Source organism: Peromyscus californicus, unplaced genomic scaffold (assembly GCF_007827085.1).
Source record: "Peromyscus californicus insignis strain IS unplaced genomic scaffold, ASM782708v3 Scaffold_12__1_contigs__length_115047231, whole genome shotgun sequence".
NCBI lineage: Eukaryota > Metazoa > Chordata > Mammalia > Rodentia > Cricetidae > Peromyscus > Peromyscus californicus.
The window spans coordinates 68,891,534-68,906,528 of record NW_026294413.1 but is presented as its reverse complement, the minus strand read 5'-3'; the positions used below and the strand labels follow the sequence as shown (position 1 = coordinate 68,906,528).

General features: G+C 50.5%; 1 protein-coding gene across 1 annotated transcript; it reads left to right on the top strand.

The window, feature by feature from the left end:
- Positions 1 to 984: 984 nt before the first annotated feature.
- On the top strand, positions 985 to 10,533 carry LOC128107958 (dehydrogenase/reductase SDR family member 2, mitochondrial-like). The gene is made up of 9 exons (XM_052734288.1): positions 985 to 1,091; positions 2,224 to 2,398; positions 2,559 to 2,736; positions 3,122 to 3,223; positions 7,321 to 7,391; positions 9,164 to 9,215; positions 9,487 to 9,621; positions 9,810 to 9,865; positions 10,074 to 10,533. Exons 2-9 carry the CDS (start codon positions 2,259 to 2,261, stop codon positions 10,183 to 10,185), a joined length of 846 nt encoding a protein of 281 aa, XP_052590248.1. The 5' UTR covers positions 985 to 1,091; positions 2,224 to 2,258; the 3' UTR covers positions 10,186 to 10,533.
- The last annotated feature ends 4,462 nt before the right edge of the window (positions 10,534 to 14,995 follow it).

The following is a 14,995-nucleotide window of genomic DNA, read 5'->3' as shown; positions in this document are numbered from 1 at the left end:
GACTTGATATGCCAGACAGTGGAACTTAGGAAGAATGGGAGCGGAGCTGACGGAAGGCTTGGAGGTAGAGAACCTTTGACCGTTGGCAGTTTCCTTCAAAGGTGTGGGTGAGGTCCTGCAAGGTGGCAGAGTTCAAGGTACCAAATCCAGGCCAGCATTTTTGGTTATCAAGGGCATACTGGGGGCCAGATCAAGACCCAACTTGAGGCCCAATTGTTTGAAAATGTTGAGGAGATAAGTCAAAGGACTATCTTTGGGAATGGAGGGGCGGGTGTTGGGTATGGTGTGGGTCTGAACTAGCCGAGGCTAGTTTCCTTCTTGGAGTGTTTCCCCAAAGGTCAGAAATGTTACTGCTACAAATTATCAGGAAGCAGGAAAGACCTCCAGGATCTAAAATGAAGTCGAAGCCCCAGGGAGCCATTGGGAAACTGATCGGGTCTTTACCCACTTCTGTGTTCTCAGCAGGGAGAATGGCTGCCGTGGGGTGTAGCTCCGGAAACACCAAAGACAGCCTCTCAAGTGCTGGAACTTGGGTTAAAGCATGAGAAAGAGTGAGTTTACCACTCATGGCAATAAACGGTTAAGACAAAATCCCTGCACATGGAATGAGGCAGCTGGAAACCATGGTCCTAGGTGGGTGAGGTCTCCAGGTCAGGGACTGGCCTCTGCTCAGCCTTAGCGAGTTCAGAGGACACGGTAGTTCTCAGAAAGATAAAGGAAAAATGGGAACCAAGAGATGTAGAAAAGAATTTGGCAAAAAAGGGCCCCAGTGGACTTCTGCCTTCCTGGAGGTAGTTTTGGTACCAAAATACAAGAATTAAACAAGCACAGGGAAATGAGAGAATGGAAACCCAGCTCGGCCGAGACAGCAGGAGCAGCCTTTTATAGTTCTGAGAGGGTCGTCTCAAGACGCAGAGGCAGTGTGTGAGGGTGCCGGAGAACACACAGTCTAGAGCCTGGGAGGAGATTCTGCAACTGAGGGTGTAGGAGTGAGGCAGGCACGGCTTTGCCAGATCCAGAAGCTGTGGTCGTGGATACACTGAAGGCTGGGAGACATTAGAATGCCTGTTCTTGCAACCTCTCGGCTCAGGGTGTGTGTGGCGGGGGTCAGCTCCTTCCAGAATTCCACCAGCAGCAGACTTCCTGGAACCGTGGGCCTGTTTTAGGACCCTGGGTTTGGGGGGGATGTTCCTTTAGTATCTCTCTCTCTGCGTATAGGAAGTCATTTCCTGAAGGTTCCAACTGAGTCAGCTGGAGGCCAGCATGCAGAGCATCTGTGTTTTGGGCTGCACCTGGCACACTTCAGCCTCTGGCTGCACAGGAGGCTCTAATCCTGCATTTCTCTCTACCTGTGTGATATGTAACCTTCAGTGCCTGCCCTCCCCACCGCCACTCCGCTTATCTGTCTCCTCACAGAAATTTCTGCTTCAGACTTGTGTGTGTCAAGCTTCAGCCTCTGGCTCCACAGTCTGTGTGGTCCTCTGTCTCCGCTGTGGTTCAGCCAGCTCTTGGCTTCACTCCCTCTCCAGCTGGTTGTTCCGGGGCATCACTGGTGTGAGGGAGGGCATGCTTCGCTGGGGCCCCTGCTGACCTTGGCCCTGAGCCCCTAGCCATGTGTTCCCGATGGGCGTGTGCTCGTGGGCCCTCCTGCCTGCTTGGTGGGGGTTCTCACCTGGCTTATTAAGCTTAGTTATTACATTATTGTTCAGTTATTATCTCTTTTAGGAATACAGATTATTGTGTATTATCCTGACTGTTTTTCTTTCATTCAGTTGAACCAGTAGGGCTTCTAATTCACTGTCTTATATGGAACCTCACTTCATTCTTATGAGTTAATATTTTTTCCTTCCCCCCCCTTCCCTTCCCCTCCCCTGTCCCTCCCCCCTTCCCCTTTCCCTTCTTGAGTGTTAGGGATGAAGCTCGGGGCTTATATGTTCCAGGCAAATACTCTGTCACTGAGATCCAGCTCTTACGAGTCAGTTTTATAACTATGGGATTTTCACAGTTGTTTCCTGACCTGAGACTCAGTTGAAATGAACTCTGTCTAACTGGGTCTCCTGCACCCTCTGCTGCCAGCCGTGTGTGTGTGTGTGTGTGTGTGTGTGTGTGTGTGTGTGTGTGTGTGTATGTGTGTGTGTATGTGTGTTGGGGTGATGGGGGAGGTAGGAGACTATCTCAAGCTCACTAGTGCCACACTAAGAAGCAATGGACCCTTTCCTCCAGGGTAGCCGGATCCAGCAGGATCAAGCCTGTTTACCATGCTCCGAGCAGCGGCCTGGGCCCAGCGGTACCTGTCCCACTCAAGCAGTGGGTTCTCTGCGAGAATGCAGAGCAGTGGAGCAGCCCAGAGCGGAGTCCTGGATAAGCGGGTGGCTGTGCTCACAGGGTCCACTGTCGGGTGAGTGTTCTGATCTCCTGGGGTCTTAACCTCTTACACAGAGGGACCTTGGCCTCTGTGGAGAGACTCAGCGTTGCAGAGCAGGGTATCCACATCTTTGTGGATTTTCGGGAGGGAGTTGGAAAGGGGTGAGTTTGACTTGCACTCTGCCTGTCCGCAGGATTGGCTTTGCCATTGCCCGACGGCTGGCCAAGGATGGAGCCCACGTGGTCATCAGCAGCCGGAAACAGCAGAATGTGGACAGGGCGGTGGCCATGCTGCAGGAGGAAGGGCTGAGTGTGGCTGGCACTGTGTGCCATGTGGGGAAGGCTGAGGATCGGCAACGGCTAGTGGCCAAGGTGAGAGGTCAAGGAGTGAAGGACAAGGAGAAGGAAGCCCAGAACCTCTGCTTCTTCACCGCTCAGCCCTGAGAAAGGCAGGATGGGAATGGGGACCCAGGCCTTCTGCAGAGTGACAGAACTCCACAGTTGAAGAAATGTATAAAGGGGTGGGGGATGCCCCAGATGATTCCTGGGGAACGTGTTAGACCTCAGGACCCATGGGTCCAGTCAGGATGCTTTCCTTTACAAGACGTTGGTTGTCACAGGGTCTCTGTGACCATTCCTGGTTAATGTAGCATCACAGCAGCAAGCTGGGCCTCAAAGACCTGCACTCCTAGGCTGCTCTGGAAAGATGAGTCCTTCTCGGGCCATCTCCACCCTCTCCCACAACTCTCTCCCGTAGGCTCTGGAGCACTCTGGAGGTGTGGATTTCCTGGTGTGCAACGCTGGAGTCAACCCTCTGGTGGGGAGCACTCTGGGGGCCAGTGAACAGGTGTGGGACAAGGTGAGATGTCAGTCAAGGGAGCTGGGGGTCTGATCCCAGCTCTGTACTGGGCTCCTTCCAGAAGGTACTGTAAAGGCGGGCCCTGGACGGTGGGGCTGATTTATGCTGTATTGTGGTTTATTTTAAAATCCAGCCCCCACACTCTTCCTGCTTTTTCTTCCCATCGCTTATACACTTGCTTGCTCAGTGACTGTTTTGCTGGTTGGTTGTCATCACGACTAATTATCTGATAAAACCCAGGGAGGAAGATTTGGTTCTTAGCGCAGAGTTTCAGACCATGTGTGGCTTTATTTACTTAGGGGCTGTGATGAGGTAGAGTGTCATGCCAGGAGGGCTTGGAGGAGAGGCAGTTCTCACCTTATGGTGGCCAAGAGGCAGAGGAGGGAGCAGATGCCCGCCGTGGCGGGCTTCCTTCTTCCCCTTCTGTCTTAGTCGAGGCCCCATGGCTGTGAAGAGACACCATGACCACGCCTACTCTTATGAAAGAGAGCATTTGATTGGTGCTTGCTTAATGCTTCAGAGGTTTAGTCCATTTTCATCATGGCAGGGAGCATGGCAGCAGGCAGGCAGATATGGTGTTGGAGAAGTAGCTGAGAGTTCTACATCTGGATTCTCATGCAGGCTGTAGGAAGAGAGACAGACAGACACTGGGCCTGGCTTGAGCTTTTGAAACCCCAAAACCCACCCCCAGTGATACACTTCCTCTAGTAAGGCCACAGCTACTCCAACACACCTGTGGCCACACCTCCTAGTCCTTTTCAAGTAGTGCCACTCCCTGATGACTAAGCATTCAAAATATAGGGGCCATTCTTATTCAAATCATATTATATTGGGTGGTGCTGCCCACATTCACAGCAGATCTCTCAAGAATCTCTCTGGAACACCCTCACAGACATACCCAGGAGTATGCTTTACTAATCTAAGTATCGATCAATCAATCAATCAATCAATCAATCAAGGTGACAGCCAAGATTAACTATCACTTACTATGTGCTAGATACTGTTCCAGGGCCTGGGTACATGACTATATCAGGAAGAGTCTTGTCGGGCTGTACATGGCTTATAGTGTTCCTCTGGGGACTTGATTAGTCAGGACTGGGTCTACGGACCCAGACATTCTGGCCCACCATGAATTCACTCCTTACCCTTAAGGGTCTGGGAGAGACTCTGTAAAAAATGACTCTATGCCGGGCAGTGGTGGCGCACGCCTTTAATCCCAGCACTCAGGAGGCAGAGCCAGGTGGATCTCTGTGAGTTCGAGGCCAGCCTGGGCTACCAAGTGAGTTCCAGGAAAGGTGCAAAGCTACACAGAGAAACCCTGTCTCGAAAAACCAAAAAAAAAAAAGACTCTAAGAGGCTGGGCAGCAGTGGCACATGCCTTTAATCCCAGCACTCGGGAGGTAGAGGCAGGTAGATCTCTGTGAATTTAGAGGCCAGCCTGGTCTACAGAGCAAGATCCAGGACAGGCACCAAAATTACACAGAGAAACCCTGTCTCGAAAAACCAAAAAAAAAAAAAAAAAAAAAATGACTCTAAGAGGCTGGGCAGCAGTGGCACATGCCTTTAATCCCAGCACTCGGGAGGCAGAGGCAGGCGGATCTCTGTGAGTTCGAGGCCAGCCTGGTCTACAGAGCGAGATCCAGGACAGGCACCAAAATTACACAGAGAAACCCTGTCTCGAAAAACCAAAAAAAAAAAAAAAAAAATGACTCTAAGAGGCTGGGCAGCAGTGGCACATGCCTTTAATCCCAGCACTCGGGAGGCAGAGGCAGGCGGATCTCTGTGAGTTCGAGGCCAGCCTGGTCTACAGAGCGAGATCCAGGAAAGGCGCAAAGCTACACAGAGAAACCCTGTCTCGAAAAACCAAAAAAAAAAAAAAAAAAAAAAAAAAAAGACTCTAAGTTATCTTGGGGTCTGTTAGTCTCCCACTTCCTATTCTATTGGGTCCTATGGTCTGTTCACAGTTCTCTCTGGTAGACCAGATGGACGTGGAATGAATTGTATTATCCCTGTTGTCAGCATTCCCTGCTGTGTTCCACACACTGAGTCAAGGCTCTTTCTGCCAGCTGACCTTGGTGTGCTGGGTTTTGATGATACCATCTTCAGTCCCCTCCTTTGTCACTGCCCCTGACTGAGTGCCCTTCACTCCATCCTCAGAGATGACCTGAAATTTGAACTGCCGGCAGCTGCCACTGAGGGGCTTCCCAGGCTAGGTAGCTTCATTTCCAATGTCTCTGAAAGGCCATTTGTGACTACGCATGTGGCATTTCATTGCAAACAGTCTTTCGTTCCTTCTGAGTCGTTCCTTTTGGTGTCTCAATTCATGAGACCATGACTTTTTTCTTAGACTGTTAGAAAGCATCCCTCTTGAAGTGGCTAGCACATGCCGACCACTGACCTGACCCTCTCTGATGCACCCCTGTTATTCAAGGACCAGATAGTCAATAAGCTTTTCTGCTCACTGGACAGGCATTTTTGATGGAGTGATTGTCCATGGATCATATCTGCCAACATCTTGGAGGCATTGTCATAAAATGAGTTTGGAACTGATGGTAATATGACCAGAATGAAAATCTCTCTTACACTCTAAGTGACTGGAACTTTTGCTGGACCTCACAGCCAGTGTTAATAATATACCTTGAGGTCCTTTAAGACTTAAGGTTGCTAGCCTACTGTACTCAAACTATTTGTTTAACCTGCCTTTAAGAGAACAATACGCCGGGCGGTGGTGGTGCACGCCTTTAATCCCAGCACTCAGGAGGCAGAGCCAGGCGGATCTCTGTGAATTAGAGGGCAGCCTGGTCTACAGAGTGAGATCCAGGACAGGCACCAAAACTACATAGAGAAACCCTGTCTCAAAAAACCACAAAAAAAAGAAAGAAAGAAAGAAAATAAAAGAGAAATATAACACCAACATCACTTGCCTAGGATTTCCTATGTAGTTGACTTTTACAACCCAAGTTAGTGCATAACTGTAATGTATATACTCTTCCATGCCTCTGACCCAGAGCTCAATGTATGTGTGTTTGTAAGTGTGCTATGATAATCACTTGCTGAAAATAAAACAGGTTGAAAGCCACCTAACGAAACAGCTGTCTGCCATAAACGCTGGAAGCAGCACCTGGGTATTGCTTGATAGCCTCTGTTGGTCTGTTATCTGGGTCAGTTTGTGACTTAATCCCTTGTGGAACTTCGCTGAGGATTTCTGAGTGTCCCTCATAACTTCCGAATGTGATGCTTTCTGGGCTGCTCAATAAAAGAGAGAAAGAACACAGCCCTCTGTTAGGGACAGATTCACAAGACCGACATCAGGCAGCCGTAGGGACACAGACTCAGACACATTCCACAGAGAGATTATAGACAGGCCAGAAACCATACGCTCCACGGTGACCGGAGACACCGAGAGAAGTGGAGAATCCACATCTGGGCTAGCTCTTGGTCAAACTCCTCCAAGAGGAAGTCTTTAGATCTTTCCTTAATGTGACAGGGACTCCTATTGGCGACTCTGAGTCTATCACTAAAGCATTTAACCAATGAAAGATTTAGCAGACACAGCCGGGCAGTGGTGGCACATGCCTTTAACCCCTTTCTGGTGACCTGTTCTCAAAGCTTCTTTCCAAATAGCCAGAACAGTCTAGTTTCCAGTTTCTGTTGGTGCCGCCTCCCCCTCCCCCTCCTGTCCCTCCTGTTCCTCCTCTTCTTCCTGCTTTTCTGTCTCCTTTTGTGAAAGGGTCTCCTGCAGCCCAGACTGACTTCAGACTCACTGTTTATCTGAGGCTGGCCTTGAACTCCCGAATCTCAGCTTTCTCCTCCAAGTGCTGGGGATTACAATCATGCCCCACCATGCCTGGCTCAGCCCAATCTCTTAAAAAGCCATCTCCTTTCTTAAGACTACTCTAAATATTTTTGAGGCTGTGCTCACGGGCCTATCTCTTAGCCTGACTTGCCTTAGCCATGGGCAAGTTGGAAATGTCTTGACCCACTCAGAAATGGAACTGGTCTCTCAAGTCCGGACAAATTTTAAGACTCCAAGTGTCACGTGGCCAGGGCTGACCATGGCTTCCTCCAACCCTGCCCCTCACTTGCTCTGATTTCAGATCCTAAATGTGAATGTGAAGGCCCCAGCCCTGCTGCTGAGCCAGCTGCTGCCCCACATGGAGAAGAGAGGGTAAGGATGTAGGGTGAGGATGAGAACTGTTGGGAGCTGGGGAGACTGGGGTGCAGGAGCAGAGTCAGGAGAAGGCTTGGGCACTTCCAGGAGGGGGTGAGGGGCAGAAGAGGTCTCTCTGGGGTCTCCACATTCTACATCTCCCTGTCTTACCTACCCTCTGTGTGGCTATTCTTTCTAATTCCAGAGTTTTGCGTGAGGGTAGTGTTCCAGGAGCATAGGTATACACTCCGTGGCCTTGACCTTGCCAGGCATGGGAAGAGGCTTTTTATCTCCTCAACTGTGTGAGCTGATCAGCCTCGCCTAGACTCTGGTCTTCCAGCTAAATAATCCCTCTGTAGTTCCTAACACCTATGACATGGATTTCCCATTTCACCCCAAAGACAAAAGCCTGTCCCAGGCTGTTTCCTATGCTCTGTTTTCTGTCTTCAGTGACTGCATCTGTGTCTGGACCCAAGTCTTACTGCTTCCTCGCTGACATGTTGCATACTGGCAGTAGGTTGTCTTTGGGAGAAGAAAAACCCAACCGTCATTTCTTTCTTTTTAAAACATTTTAAAATTATTTTATGTATATTGAGTGTTTTGCCTGACTGAACACCTATGCGCCACATGTGTGTAGTGCCCATGGAGGCCAGCAGAGGGCAGCCAATCCCTTGGAACCGCAATTACAGATGGTTGTGAGCTGCCATGTGGGTGCTGGGAATTCCATCCCAGACCTCAGGAAGAACAGCTAGTGCTCTTAATGACTGAGCCATCTCTCGCTAATCCTCGGACCATCATTTGTGTGTGTGTGTGTGTGTGTGTGTGTGTGTGTGTGTGTGTGTGTGTGTGTGGCTAGAGGTAAAAAGCCAATGTCTTCCTCTATCTCTGCCCACCATTTTTTTTTTTTTTTTTTTTTTTTTTAAGACAAGGTCTCTGACTGAACCTGGAGCTCACTGATTTGCCTTGACTGGCCAGTGAGCTCAGGAGATTCCCGTCTCCGCTTTTGCACACTGGGATTGCAGGTGTCTGCTGCCATGCTTGGCCCTTCACAGGGGTGCCGGGATCCACCTCAGGTCGTCAGGCTTTCACTACCAACATTTTACGGAATGCCTCACCTCCCTAGTGTGATGACCTCCATTTACTCAGTCTCTCCCCGGCTCTGTCTGCTTTTTTTTTTTTTTGGTTTTTCGAGACAGGGTTTCTCTGTGTAGCTTTGCGCCTTTCCTGGAACTCACTTGGTTAACAAGGCTCACTGACAGGCATTTGTCCCTCTGTCTGGGTCATTTCACCAACTACTCCACTCTTCCTTCTAGCGCTCAGTTTTCTGCTCATCTCTTCTGAGGAAGAGGTAGAAGAAGAGGACATTTATAAGGCAGCAGTTCTCAACCTGTGGGTCATGACCCCTGTGGGGGGGTCACACAACCCTTTCACAGGGGTCACCTAAGACCATCAGAAATATCAGATGTTTACATTATGATTCCTAACAGTAGCAACATCACAGTTATGAAGTAGCAATGAAAATAATGTTATGGTTGGGGGTCACCACAGCATGAAGAACTGTATTAAAGGGTCGTAGCATTAGGAAGGCTGAGAACCTCTGGCATAAGGGATAAACATGGACGTTCTGTTTATGAGAAATAGGATTGGAATCTCAGCGCTGCCACTCATTGGCCTCGGTTTCCTCATACGGGGTGGAGGTAGCAATGGGACGTTCACCGCATGGAGTGGCTGTCATCACACCTCAACTGATGATAAGTCTTGACCTTCACTTTGCACCTGTCTCTTCCTAGGGATGCTGCCGTCATCTTGGTCTCGTCCATCTCAGCTTATTTTCCACTTGTGGTAAGTGCTCGGTTAGCTCTCGGTTGGTGTAGAGGAAGGGGTAGCCGTGTACTTCCCAGAGCCACCCGGGACAACATCCAGGACAGACCCTTGTCTCACTCCTGGTGTCCTGGCTGAGCTTGTACCCATGTAGCTTTGTTCTTTTTAACAAGGCTGGGCAGAGTGAGTCTGAGCTCTGGGCTTGTTCAGCTGTGATCCTCTGTGAGTGAGAAATCCAACAGATACTTTCTTCTGTCTCTCTCCATCCCAAACGCTTGTAATTCTCTTCCAGGAGCTGGGTGCCTACAATGTCAGCAAAACAGCCCTGCTGGGTCTCACTAGGACACTGGCATTGGAGTTGGCTCCCAAGAACATCCGGGTGAATTGTCTGGTTCCAGGAGTTATTAAGACTGACTTCAGCAAAGTGGTGAGGCCTGGGTGTCCCCAACCTGACAGCATGGCTGCGGCCATCACTGTCCTCTGAACTCGGCTGGATCTCAGTCCACTGATGCTGCAAAAGGCAGCCATGGCTGCTTGGCCAGGTGGCCACGTTAGGGTCCCACCCATTTCCTTGTCTTAGTTGTATTGACTGAGTTGTCTCTTCTCTTTGCGTAGTTATATAGCAACAAGGCTGTCTGGAACCACTTAAAGGAGAGCTACCAGCTACAGAGGCAAGTGGGGTTTGCAGCTCTGGTGGTGTGAGCATCTCTGGGGAGGCACAGCTGAGGCTATTTCATTTCTCTATGGACTGGCGTTTCTCTTTGCTGAAGTCTGGGTTCACATGACCGAGTCCCTCTAAGCCCCATGGGACCCCATGCCATTTGTGGCCCGTGAACTCCAGGGCATCAGAACCAGAGTGCAAATATTCTTCCTATCCAGGATTGGGCAGCCTGAGGACTGCGCGGGACTTGTGTCCTTCCTGTGCTCGGCAGATGCCAGCTACATCACCGGGGAGAATATCGTGGTGGCTGGCTGTTCCTCTCGGCTCTGAGGGCTTTGGAGGGCTGGTCACCTGAGGGGAGCGGCATCTAAGGAGAGCGTCTGCAGCTGGGTTAGGCTAGCAGTTTGGGGCTCACTTATGCTAGGCTCGAGGAAAAAGAAAACGCATCAGCGTTCTCATCTCAGGATTCTCCACAGGACCACTCTAGATTTGATTGACCTCACCAACATTCGAGGCTCCCGATATGGGGCTGTGGGCTTAGGGATGCAATGGGCTTGGCATTCTGGAAGAATCTTAAGGGAAAGGATCGGCAGCTAAGGCCCCAAAGGATCCCAAAGCTTTCTCTGTAATCCGTGTTTTACATTTATCTTTCCTAAAATAAAATCCGATTTGTTCTCACCTCTTGATGCTCCTGTTGAGGATGGAGTCATAGAAACATGGCAGGGACACGCCGTTCTCGTCTGCTGTGAAGACCCATCATGGTGGGGACTGGAAGCAGGGCCGGCGTTTGCTGACCCCTCTCCCTCTCTGTAAGGAGAGTGGAGGCAACCCTGTCTGCCTGCGGAGCAGTAAGGGTCGCCCAGAGGGAGAGCCCTGCTTCCAGATGGAGCGGGGAGAAGGGGACTTGGCTTGTAATGGGGCAGTGTTCAAAGGTGGGAACTGGTGACCCTGTGATGTATGATTAGACTGGAGGAGACTGCTGTTGGGAGAGGAGAGGCTGAGGAGCAAGCACCGGTAAAAACGGGGTGTGTGTGTGTGTGTGTGTGTGTGTGTGTGTGTGTGTGTGTGTGTAGCGAAGGTTTGCACTCCACACATGGTTCTTGTCTCCTTCATGGCCGGGACCATTGAGGGGAGGGAACGCCCCTACCTATGGGGAGGGGCCGTGAGGGGCAGCAGGAGAGCCAGTGGCTCCCACTTCACCTGCTGCCCCCACGTCACAACCTCCTAGTGGCCTCCTGGGGCAGAGCTAGGATGAGGCCTGGAATGTTAGGTGTTTCCCCCAGCCCTGCTCTTCCAACTCAGGGGTGGAGGGTTGTGGGTACTGTGCACACCTGCTTTCTTGGAAGATTTAACCTCAGTATCTACCAAGACTTTGTCCTAAGCTAATATCTGGGGGGAAAAAAAAACCCAACAAAAACCCCAGAAACAAAAGACAACCAAGATTGGCTCTCTAGAGAGCTCCTGCAGGCTGGGGGTTACGTGCATGGGGAGGAGGAACTAAGTACCACTAAGAATGGAGGGCTGGGGGTGGGGCCAACGCACTTACCAGTCCTCAGCTGAGGGGACAACAGACCCTCCACTGGGAGTGGTTTGTAGTATATTGCACGTTTCAGCTAAGCCTCCAGCTGTCTGTGCCCAGAGCCCACTGCCGTCCACAGTGGGGTGTCTCCACGCTGAACTGGGACACAAGCAGTGGTCTTGGGGTGGCCTGAGACTCGGTAGCTGGGCTGGAAAGTTGGGTGTGGGCTTTTATGGCAGCTGGGTTCTGTGGCACCGGTGAGGTGAAGAGGAAAACAGGGAAGCTCCAAGAGTGTAGTGTTCACTGTTGATAATGCCAGTAGACAAACGGGCTAGACGGTGCTGAGACCCGTCCCTCCCTAGGTCGAATCTGTGCTTTACAAATTCAATTTTGGGGGCAAGTAGAAGAAACTCTGGACCCGCCTGGTCCCTTGTGGCATGGGGAGGTCAGGTGCCATTACAGTGAGAAAGTATATGGTGGAGTATGGCGGGGGGGGGGGGGGGGGGAGAGACAGACAGACAGACAGAATGGTTCATGTCCTGTGGAAAGAGGCAGATCTGAAGAAGTGAAGATGGTGAGGAGTGGACTGATGTGGGTAGCCTGCTTGCCACCCAGGGCCATGGTGACGTCCAGCCAGGGCTGCTGCTGAGGACCATGTCTGGGTCCATGATCCTACCACAGCTGGAGTCTGTATTGATGTACATGGCCCATGTTGCCAGCAAAGGCCACAAGGATGCCCAGGTTCTGGGCTGCCACCTGGGGCCATGTTGTAGTCTTGGGACCACGCTGCTGCTGGGCCCACGCCAATCTGAGAGGTCTGCGCTGCCACTCGGGGCCTTGGTGACATCTGGATCCAAGCTGCTGCTGCTGGCTGTATCTGGTCCATGGTTCTGCCACAGCTGGGGTCTATGTTGATGTCCATGGCCCATGTTACCACAGAGGCCCATGAGAAACATGTGTTGAAATACAAGGGCTGTGCTGAGCTGGCCCCATCCCTCACTGCCCCGAGAGAGCAGCTCCCCCCACCAGAGAGCTGACCCCACCCTTCTCTGGACCTGGGGTAGTAGAACCTCAATGACCTGGCACAGGAGAGCTGGTCCTGCCCCTCATAGGAGAGCCCCCCCCACAACATACACACTTGGGAAAGCTGGTTCCACCCCTTGGATTGACCAAGTCAGCTACCACCCAGGCATACATCTAGGGCTTTGAGTTGACACTTCCCAACATCTACCTCATCTATGACCTGCTGGAGTGCACGAAGGGACTGGTCCTGCAGAACTATAGCTCCAAGATCTCCATGACTCCAGGCAACAGCAGGATATCTGAGAGAAGTTTCTGTGACGGTCCAGTATTAATGGTGCACCAGAAGCCAGAGGCCTTGAACCTGACCAACAACACATTACATGATGAACATTTGCAAGGAAAGATGTTTGGACAAAAGGGTCTGCTGCATGACATACAGCAGCTCCCAGTGCCACTAAGATGAATGAAGAGGCGATGGAGAGGCGGGAAAGTCAGAGGAGCAGTGTTTTTCGTTTTTTTTTTTTTTTTTTTGGTTTTTCGAGACAGGGTTTCTCTGTGTAGCTTTGCGCCTTTCCTGGATCTCACTCTGTAGACCAGGCTGGCCTCGAACTCACAGAGATCCGCCTGGCTCTGCCTCCCGAGTGCTGGGATTAAAGGCGTGCGCCACCACCGCCTGGCTCGTTTGTTTATTTTTAAATTAATATTATTATTTTATTTCTTTATTTCTTATTTTTATTTTTTTTGACTTTTTCTTAAGTTTTCCTTTGGGGGGTGATGCTACAAGGGTAAAGAATGAATATGGAGGGACTGGGATATTAGTGGGATTGGGCTGCATGATGTGAAATTCCCAAAGAATCAATAAAAAAAATTATGATTGAAAAAATTAAATTGTTGGACTCCCAGGTTGATATAACAGTGGTATTTGGAGACTAAGCTTTGGAGATGAATTAGTAAGTAGACGAATCACGGGAATGGGGCCCATTGGAGCTGGTGGCTTTACTTAGGCTGAACTCGAATTTTCGAGTTTTTGTTCCTTTTAGTCTTTAGAGGCTCAAAGATACTGTCCTTTAGTGCAGGAAATGTTCCTGTAAATCCCAGTGAGTAAAAACATGACTTGTCCGTCATTTTTATTGTGGGTCCAGAGAGGGTCGGATGTTACACAGCGTGGCCAGGCTAGGATTGGAATTCAAGTTCTTCCCCCAGCCAGCCTCCATGACAGTGACAGTCGGACCTCAGCCCGGCTCTCTCTTGCGGTTCCTGCATGGTCTGGTTTCTTTTGACAGCAGAGCCCAAGCAAGGCTTTTAGGTTATGGAGCGGAAGTGAGGAGCCAGTGGTGAGAGCGAGTCAGGAAGTGAGAAGCTGCTGAGTATCCCTGTTGCAGGCACAGGTGGAGTCCAGAGGCCCCTGTGGAGATTCCTTAGTTCTTGTGTTTAAAACAAAGGACTTGATCAAGGACACATGGACAGTGATAGAAACAGAGACAGGTTTTTTTTTTTTTTTTTTTTTTTTTTTTTTTTTTTTTTTCGAGACAGGGTTTCTCCGTGTAGTTTTGGAGCCTGTCCTGGAGCTCGCTCTGTAGACCAGGCTGGCCTCGAACTCACAGAGATCTGCCTGGCTCTGCCTCCTGAGTGCTGGGATTAAAGGCGTGTGCCACCACCGCCCTGCTCAGAGACAGTTTTTAAGAAAGCGAAAGACACTCTCTGGAATGGAAATAGGCCAGAGATGGGGGACAGGTCTGAGTCTCCACAGCTCTGGGCGGTGGAGAGCATCTATCCCTTACAGACTGCTTGTTTGTATAGTGCCGCCTTCCAGCACTCAGCGTTTAGAGATCCCGGGCTTCCTCCCACTCACACAGCCCACGGTGGGAGGTCTTTTCAGCCAGTTTTGATGCCTTTGGCCTTCCTTTTCACCCCATCCCTCTACTTCATCTTGCAGGAAGCCACTGCAGTCCACAGGGCTGTCTCCCCCAGGTTCTCCAAATTAGAGTCTGAGTTACTGCTCACAAGTGACGTGTCTACTCTGACCACGGCAGGGAAATAAATGTTGATCTATGGGTTGTCACCTCTGTCCATCAAGAGTTGTAGGGATGGGGGATTATCAACCACTGTTTCCAACCGGAGAAGATGCTGTTCCACAGCGCAGCGATTCAAGGAGCACAGGAAGCATGTGGCTCACCCCAGCCACATCTGAAATTGGAACCAGGGCCAGAGGATGTGAGCAGGGCACTAACAGGGCTGCAGCACAGTCTTTGGGAAGCATGCCCTTAAAAGTGTTTGGAGGACAACACTCATCCGCTGCTTTTGTGACACTCCAGGGAAAAAGTGAACTACTCTTCACAAAATGAGACAATTGGTCCACTTCCCGACAGGATTGGCGTCCAGAAACGTCCGGAAGCTTTCAGGCTGCTAATCTCAAATCTCCACTAATGGTTTGAGCAGTCCTGTGGCTGTCCCTCGGGATTATCAGAAGAAACCAGAGAATGAGAAGGATGGAAAGGCAGGAAGGGAGGTTCACAGAGAAAACCCTTAATTAGCTAATCAGGCATAAAAGGAACTGGGTGTCCTTCAACAGCTGAATGTTCTATTTGCTACAAGTAG